Below are 9,586 nucleotides of genomic sequence, written 5' to 3'. Positions count from 1 at the left end.
CTTCAGCTCAGACCGTTTTCTCAGAGGATGACCCAAGTTTGACTTTAAGATCACCAGTACTGAATGATCAGCATTATGCTAGTTTGGTAGATGATCCAACACTAACCTCTTCTTTTGGCATCAAGAGGAAAAGCATGCTCAATACTTTGCAGTATTTCAATACAGGGGAAAACTATGCTGTTGACATAATGCACGATATTTTGGAAGGGGTTGGTCAATATGAGATCAAACTACTTTTTGACTATCTAATTGAAAATTTCATCTCGAAAGAAAGCTTGTTAAACAGGATGTATGCTTTTAATTATGGCTATCTGGAAACTAAAAACAAGCCAACAAATATTAATCTTGACACTGGAGGACATGGATTAGGCTTAAATGCATCGCAAACACTGTGTTTAGTCACAAACATACCTTTGATATTTGGTGACCTGGTACCAGAGGATGATTTGCACTGGCGCTTGTTGCTCTTATTGTTGAACATCATAAACATTGTGTTCTCTTACTCAATCACTGAGGGGATGACAGTGTATTTAAAGCACCTTATTATAGAACATCATCAGCTCTTCAAAGAACTGTACCCATCAAGAAACTTGCTTCCAAAACATCATTTCATGGTCCACTACCCAAGGTGCATTAGAAAGATTGGACCACTCATTCATATCTGGACCATGAGATTCGAAGCAAAGCACAAATTTTTTAAAGATTCTGTGAAGAACTTCAAAAATTTGACTGTGTCGCTCGCAAATAAACACCAATTTGCAGTAGCATATCATTGGGAATGCTTGTCTTTAAAAGCAGTTGAGTCTGGTCCAGTCAAAATGTGTTCACTTGAGACGCTTGAATTTTCAGAAAATGTAACTGCATCTCTCCATGTTGATTCACAAGCCACTGTCAATCTCACTAAGTGGGTAAAATGTTGTGGTGTTGAGTATCGTGTTGGACTTTTTGTTTGCACAGGTACTGATGAAAACATGCCATTTTTCAGCAAAATAACCTCCATTATTTTACACAATGGTAAAGTGTTTTTTGTTTTGATTGAGCATGAAACATGTTTCCATGACCACTTCCATGCATTTCAAGTTACTGAAAACTTACCAAGGAAGATATTGGTTATCGAACAGGAAAGATTAAGACATTTCAAATCTTTTGATGCCCAAATGTCATACGGTTGTGGTTCACAATTTTATGTTGTATCAGAGAGTTGCATTATCTGATTTTTGATTTAAATGAATTTACTGTGATGTTGATTTTTGATTTAAATGAATTTACTGTGATGTTGATTTCTGATTTAAATGAATTTACTGTGAAGTTTATTTCTTATCTAAATGAATTTACTGTGAAGTTGTTCCTTGTTACTATAAGTATCTACCTCAGGCTACACAATCCTACTGCACTATTTTAAATAATCCTGCAGGCTTGATTTTATAAAAAACATTGTGTTGTTGACAATGTTTCAACTTTACTAATTCACTCTGTTAGCTGCTATGTTTTGCTGTAAAGATTTTAAAGTATTTTATGACAGCAATTGTTTTAAAAGTGTGTCCATGCATTGCATTTCTGAAACAATGTATGAATTCGCTCAAATAAAGGCAGTAAATCAAGAGTATGGTGTTCAATGTAATCATTTCCACATATAAATGTTAACTCTAAGAAGTGTTAATAAAAATATGTTTTAAGTGTTAATTTTTAACACTGGTAAGGAGTTTATATTATAATTAACTACATTTCAGAGTTACAGTTACTCTCTGTAGGATTAGTATTTTAACTCCAGAAATAGTAAATTTTAACTCTGAAAAAGTGTTAAAAAAATCAACTCCAAGAGCAGAGTTATTTTAACTCTGCGCTGGAGTTAATTTGATGGTCACGCATGTACACTCAGATTGAGTTGATTTTAACTAACAGGGAGTTTATTCCAAAAACCAGAATTTGCTGTGTGCTCACTTCATTCGTGTTCTCTGATCATATATCTATCATATTGTGAAGAGATCAGGAGTAAATGTCTTCCGAAATTCTTTCGAGGCGGATTTAAATCCGATCACTCAGATCCACCGCTCCCACACGCGCTACTGAGGGGTCACTCCAAGAAGATGAAGAAAAGACGCAAACGGCCGCCAGTGAAACTGAAAGTAGCCCAAGGCTCAGAATCAGATGCTCAAAAACACAATAATCACCATTAAAACGAATGAGACTAAATGCTCTTACCAGTGCTTAGGTCGCTCGTTCTCCTATTACAGCCTTTGATCTTGAAATGAGCCGATAAATAAAATAGCCTACAACTCTGTTGCTTTCATTGTCGTGAACTGAATTTGCACAGCCAATAGAGTGGAAATTGAAGATTGGATTTATATTCATTTTGCGGAGAGGTATAAGGTAAGACAATGCATGTTTTTATTTTTATAGTTTAGATTGTGTAGCCCGTTTCGTTTGCAGGCGCCGTTGCGTGAGAGCCTGCCTCAACTTGTCAAAAATGCGTTTTTACTGTGGTGGTGATAGTAAACATATAAACTTACATTGTGATATGCTTGAAGTGTTTTATATATATGGATTTTATTATAGGCAAGACAAGTCAAGTGTTGATTTGAGAGGATAAATTGATCAAACATGCGGTTAACTCACTGTCTGCCGCTGGCCACTTGGTCATTAGGAAAAGAACTAAAACTTTAATTTAACTAACGAAAATTGCCCCAAACATTTTTTCTAAATTAACTTAATAAAGAAACTAAACGAAATATAACAAATTTGACATTTTAAACAAAGCTGAAGTATTTTTATGGCTGCAACAGTGTGTAATAGAGAGGGAGGAAAAAACACGGCTCAGTCGGACTCGAGACACCGGAGTATTTACGCATCATGTTATCATACCAGTCCTGTTCATTTTCAATACTGTGGTTATCGCCAATACCGGTATATTGCCACACCCAAAATTAACACGATGTCGATATTTTGTGCTTTGAATATCACGGTTATCGTCAATACCGGTATATTGCCACACCCCTAAAAGCCATGTTAATTATGTTCTTAATTATGTTTTTTTTTTTTTTTTAATAAAAAAAATATATAAAGTATAATAAAAAGAACTGATAAGAATACTGTTAAAGTACCGGATCGATAAGCAGTATGGGTAAGAGTAGTAATACCATTAAAACCTTAACGATACCGATTCCTATTAGTAATAGAGTGGACATTAGTAGATTTGGTTAGCATGTTTTTGGTTACTGTTGACTTGATTTACAGTGTGCGCCCCTAAAATTTTTTGGTTGTGCCCCTAAAATTTTCAGTTGAGGGCCACTGTGCTCCTAGTGAAAAAAGTTAGTCTGGAGCCCTGCTATCAGAATATGAATATGGATATGGAGAGGCTCAGTGTCTCTCACCTGTGCTGCTGCATCACACTGTCCTGCGGCTGAGCCTTGTTCTCCAGCGCTCTCTGGTACACCATCTCAGCCTGGGACAGCTGCCCTCTCTTCTCAAACTGATGAGCCCAGTCTATATACAGCGCCGCCGCCTGCGTCCCCACGCCTCGGCCGTGAAGATGGCTGTACACCTCCATCGGGTCGCTGGAGAAATTGGCCTGGACAGAGAGAGGCAGGTGTGTGTTCATCTCACAGAGCCAGATCCTGCCTTCAGAAGAGTGTGTGTGAGAGAGCAAGAGTGCACCTACACATCTGACGCAGTGAGCGACGTATCGCGGGTCGTTGTGGTACCGCTCATCTTGAAGGAAGGTCTGAACGATGCGCTCCAGCACCACAGACAAACCCTTCCTCTCCTCCACTGACAGCTTGCTCTCCAGAAACTGAACAAACCTGCCACACACCAGCCATGAGTGACAGACAGAGAGGGGATCATTTCATCACAGCTATAATAAAGACATTAATACGGTGGCTGAGACAGCTCAACGCGCTGCAAATGAAGAAAACACATGCAAATAGAAAAAACATCTTCTTCAGTTTGACAACACATGTGCTGCAAAAAGTCCACAACACATGCAAATAGAGAAACGCTGCAAAAGTTCACAACATGCAAATAGAGAAACGCGCTGCAAAAGTTCACAACATGCAAATACAAAAACGCAGCTGCAAATAGGCCTGCTCATAATGCACATACGATCAGAATGTTCAAATAAACAATCAAACACTTTCAGCTGCACCCCACCGAAGACTAATGTTCGTCAATTGTTGGTGTTCCCTTAACACTTTCGGTTTGGTCTGCCAGTCCAGGACGCCAGGACAAACGATTCGGGGTATTATTTTGTGTTAAAAAATATTATTAATAATAAATAATATATATTTTTTATAATTTACTTGATTTTATGACTCAAATCCCAATTACTTATTCACTGCAGAAAGTGAAACTAAAAGTCAGCGATGAGAGCTCTTCTTCAACATGTTCTGATAACACTATTTAACCTAAATTTATGTATTAATATTTCCCTTGTGGCCTGTAGTTAAAAGAAATGAGAACAGATAGGTGTTATACAAGTTTTTTTTTGTTAGCTAATCTTATTACAGCGTGTCAGTTGTGTGACGCACTATAAATTATTGTAGTGCAAATTAAAATATTAATTTACCTCTAAAAGTAGCCTAATCATCATCATCATCATCGCAGAAAGGGCCAGTTCGCCGGGCCTGGAATGTTTTGCAGCGCGTATTTGCATGTGTTGTGGACTTTTGCAGCACGTGTTGTCAAACTGAAGATGTTTTTTCTATTTGCATGTGTTTTCTTCATTTGCACGCGTTGAGCTGTCTCGGCCACCGTACATTAAAGATGTTCTTACTTATCCCAGGGGTCTAACGGGTCATCTCCAGCATAGCTGCGCACGCTCAGCTCAAACGCCCTGCAGTGATGAAGAGATCATCAGTGTTATTCACTTCACCGGTCATAATGTTACGCCTGATCGGTGTAGAGGAAAGTGTTCACCGGTCATAATGTTACGCCTGATCGGTGTAGAGGAAAGTGTTCACCGGTCATAATGTTACGCCTGATCGGTGTAGAGGAAAGTGTTCACCGGTCATAATGTTACGCCTGATCGGTGTAGAGGAAAGTGTTCACCGGTCATAATGTTACGCCTGATCGGTGTAGAGGAAAGTGTTCACCGGTCATAATGTTACGCCTGATCGGTGTAGAGGAAAGTGTTCACCGGTCATAATGTTACGCCTGATCGGTGTAGAGGAAAGTGTTCACTGGTCATAATGTTACGCCTGATCGGTGTAGAGGAAAGTGTTCACCGGTCATAATGTTACGCCTGATCGGTGTAGAGGAAAGTGTTCACTGGTCATAATGTTACGCCTGATCGGTGTAGAGGAAAGTGTTCACTGGTCATAATGTTACGCCTGATCGGTGTAGAGGAAAGTGTTCACCGGTCATAATGTTACGCCTGATCGGTGTAGAGGAAAGTGTTCACTGGTCATAATGTTACGCCTGATCGGTGTAGAGGAAAGTGTTCACTGGTCATAATGTTACGCCTGATCGGTGTAGAGGAAAGTGTTCACCGGTCATAATGTTACGCCTGATCGGTGTAGAGGAAAGTGTTCACCGGTCATAATGTTACGCCTGATCGGTGTAGAGGAAAGTGTTCACCGGTCATAATGTTACGCCTGATCGGTGTAGAGGAAAGTGCTCACTGGTCATAATGTTACGCCTGATCGGTGTAGAGGAAAGTGTTCACCGGTCATAATGTTACGCCTGATCGGTGTAGAGGAAAGTGTTCACCGGTCATAATGTTACGCCTGATCGGTGTAGAGGAAAGTGTTCACCGGTCATAATGTTACGCCTGATCGGTGTAGAGGAAAGTGTTCACCGGTCATAATGTTACGCCTGATCGGTGTAGAGGAAAGTGTTCACCGGTCATAATGTTACGCCTGATCGGTGTAGAGGAAAGTGTTCACCGGTCATAATGTTACGCCTGATCGGTGTAGAGGAAAGTGTTCACCGGTCATAATGTTACGCCTGATCGGTGTAGAGGAAAGTGTTCACCGGTCATCGTTTATTCAGGATTCTTTGAATACTTTCAGTATTTATCTGAAATCTTTTTATAGATTTATTCAGCAAGGATGCATTAAATTGATCAAAAGTGACATTTATAATGTTACAAAAGATTGTTTAAAATAAATGCCATTTTTTAACTTTCTTTTCATCACAGAATCCTGAAATAAACTATAATAATCATAAATGTGTTGATCATCAGATCCTCATATGAGAATGATTAGTGAAGGTCATGTGACACTGAAGACTGGAGTAATGATGATAAATTCAGCTTTGATCACAGGAATAAATCACACTTTACTATATGTGTGTGTGTGTGTGTGTGTGTGTGAACAGCTGATCTACACTGGAGTGTGTGTGTGTGTGTGTGTGTGTGTGTGTGTGTGTGTGTGTGTGTGTGTGTGTGTGTGTGTGTGTGTGTGTGTGTGTGTGTGTGGGCATGTTTTTGTGAAATATCAGGACACAAATGTGTATAATGACATGGGTATTACAAAAAGAGGGTGAAATATGAGGACGTTCCCCATGTCCTCACTTTTCAAAATGCTTATAAATCACACAGAACAAGTTTTTTTTCACAGAAAGTGAACTGCACAGTCTCCTGTGAGGGCTAGGTTTAGGGGCAGGGGCAGTGTGTGTGTGTGTGTGTGTGTGTGTGTGTGTGTGTGTGTGTGTGTGTGTGTGTGTGTGTGTGTGTGTGTGTGTGTGTGATGGGTAGGTTTAGGGGCAGTGTAAGGGGATAGAAAATACGGTTTGTACAGTATAAAAACCATTACGCCTATGGAATGTCCTCACATTTCACAAAAACAAACGTGTGTGTGTGTGTGTGTGTGAACAGCTGATCTACACTGGAGTGTGTGTGTGTGTGTGTGTGTATGTGTGTGTGTGTGTGTGTGAACAGCTGATCTACACTGGAGTGTGTGTGTGTGTGTGTGTGTGTGTGTGTGTGTGTGTGTGTGTGTGTGTGTGTGTGTGTGTGTGTGTGTGTGAACAGCTGATCTACACTGGAGGAATATTTCCCTGTTTTACTGGAGTTATGATCAGATTCATGAGCACAAGAGACTCAAAGACTGTCATAGATGTATGAAAATGTATTAAAACTGTGGGATAATTATGTTTTATGGGACAATTATGTGTTATCTAAAAAGGTTAACTATGTTTGGTATATTACAATATGTTTGGAATCTTTTAATATGCTTGTGTAACCACTTACAGCAGAGGCCTATGGTGACTAAAGCCAGTCACCATATGAATTAACTAGAGGCACGCTCTGATAGCGAAAGTATTTGAAACCATGAACTGGCAGTGGGGGAGCGGCTATGCTTGGTATGATTTTGTGTGCAGATGCCAAATAGGGGAGGTCGAGAGGAGCAAAGGCCATTGGAAGGTGTTCATCGAACCAGGAGAAAAGGCGTCACCAACACAAGAATAAAAACTGCATACTTAGCCTTGAGAGACATTACGGACGGCCCGTATGTCATTATTGATATTGCTGTTCTGTAATCCTGAGCTCAGAAGCTGATCTGATTTTGCTTTATTAAACTTTCAAGTTACTTTTATACTTTTACTGAATCTCTTGCGTCTACTTATTGACAAACCAAAGAACTGGGGAGGAAACGGCGATTTTCAACAAAACACACAAGCCCAGAGAAGGGAGGCACACAGTTGTGTTATATAGAACAAAACATCATGATATTGTGCCATATTAATAACCGAACTGAATCATAAACATCATCAGGACGAACACACACTCTCGGTCAGATGCTAACACGCTACTTACTGAAAATAAGAATTAATGTCCATCGTTTCTTCTTGTTGAACACAGAAAGTCCGTGGGGGAATGTTTACGGTTAAACGAGACTCATTTAAAACACGTTAATAACAATATTAATCGCTAATATTTCCGTTAACTAGCCCCGCTCTGCTAACTGTATCACTGCAACAACGACATGTTTTCAAATGTAGCGCTTAGCCAATCATTAGCCTTCATGTGGCTCAACAGCCAATCAGAGTCCGACACAACAACGCGTCACGTTTACTCTGTGGCTCCGCCCTCTCTATGGCTCTGGGTGGCGCTGGGCGGAGCTTACATGAATATTCATGAGTTTCCTGTTTGGCGTTAAAGACACTCTGAAAATATGAACACGTGCTCTCCGGATCATCCCAGAAACTGTTTTGAGATTTCCAGCTTCACACGAAAGAGCAGAGGCCCGTTCTTCGTACCTCGCTTAATACATCTAAGATGATTTGACAGATCCCAGATCTTTTAATCGTGATAACTGATCTCTGGCTAATTTGGTTCTTCAAACGAATTTGCGGATTGGATTAAAATATCTGCATTAAATTATCTAAGATCACTGCGCGTTCTTGTGTTCCCTGAAGAGGGCAGATGCATCGATACTCGAAACCACGATCAGCAATGCAGCGATTGGCTGGCGTCAAGACAGCAACGTAATGACATCATATAATTAAAAAGCCACCTGGCAAAAAACTTGACAAAATTTGTTCTTATATCTGTTCAATAAAAAAAAAAAAAAAAAAAAAAAAACTTGACAAATTACACAAAAAAACCCCCACGAATTTCTGAACCTTTATAAGGAAACAGCCAAACCACCAAACCAACATAAAAGTTATAATAGATAAATGATAAATGTTTTTTTTTTTAAACATGATTACCAATTATTTATATTCACGATTTTATACAGTATTTGTACACCCTTTACATTTTTATTTCAATGTTGTAATTTAATTTTTAATTTAATTTGAAGCAGATTTGTAACGTGACAGTTTCTTATGGGTCAAGATAAAATTATCCTCTCTTGCGCTGCATCAAGCCATCCCATAATATCCGTGATCACTTAATGCACGGCTCAGATTAACTGTACAACATGGGCCCGTTCTTCGTACCTTGCTTAATACATCTGAGATGATTTGACAGATCCCAGATCTTTTAATCGTGATAACTGATCTCAGGCTAATTTGGTTCTTCAAACGAATTTGCGGATTGGATTAAAATATCTGAATTAAATGATCTAAGATTACTGAGCGTTCTTGTGTTCCCTGAAGAGGGTAGATGCATCGATACTCGAAACCACGATCAGCAATGCAGCGATTGGCTGGCGTCAAGACAGCAACGTAATGACATCATATAATTAAATAATCCATGCAAAAATCTTGACAAGTTATACAATAAAAACCCCACGAATGTCTGGACCTTTATAAGGAAACAGCCAAACCACACCAACATAAAAGTTATAATAGATAAATGATAAATGTTTTTTGTTTTTTTAACATGATTACCAATTATTTATATTCACAATTTTATACAGTATTTGTACACCCTTTACATTTTTATTTCAATGTTGTAATTTAATTTTTAATTCAATTTGGAGCAGATTTGTAACGTGACAGTATTAAAGTTTCTTAAGGGTCAAGATCAAATTATCTGCATCTCCTGCGCTGCATCAAGCCATCCCATAATATCCGTGATCACTTAAATTAATGCACGGCTCAGATTAACTATACAACATGTGTGTAAACCTCCAATAAAATTATAAAGTAATTATTCCATCAAAAATAAATCGCTCAATCAAGTGGCTGTGTCTATATT

The 9,586-nt window shown here is 39.0% G+C and overlaps 1 protein-coding gene across 1 annotated transcript in view; it reads right to left on the bottom strand.

The window, feature by feature from the left end:
* Window positions 1-2,074: 2,074 nt before the first annotated feature.
* The window catches only part of LOC307134796 (stonustoxin subunit alpha-like), a gene marked incomplete at both ends in the record, with an annotated part of 13,059 nt that continues 5,547 nt past the window's right edge, over window positions 2,075-9,586 (bottom strand). Inside the window, 4 exons of the mRNA XM_079830793.1 lie at window positions 2,075-2,120; window positions 3,372-3,568; window positions 3,659-3,800; window positions 4,772-4,831. Coding sequence (XP_079686919.1) covers window positions 2,075-2,120; window positions 3,372-3,568; window positions 3,659-3,800; window positions 4,772-4,831 — 445 coding nt within the window. The remainder of the gene's footprint in view (window positions 2,121-3,371; window positions 3,569-3,658; window positions 3,801-4,771; window positions 4,832-9,586) is intronic.

The sequence above is a fragment of the Gobio gobio genome, assembly GCF_949357685.1.
Source record: "Gobio gobio genome assembly, chromosome: 12".
NCBI classification, from domain to species: domain Eukaryota; kingdom Metazoa; phylum Chordata; class Actinopteri; order Cypriniformes; family Gobionidae; genus Gobio; species Gobio gobio.
The sequence above is the reverse complement of the archived record's forward strand: the minus strand, read 5'-3'. Positions and strand labels throughout refer to the sequence as shown.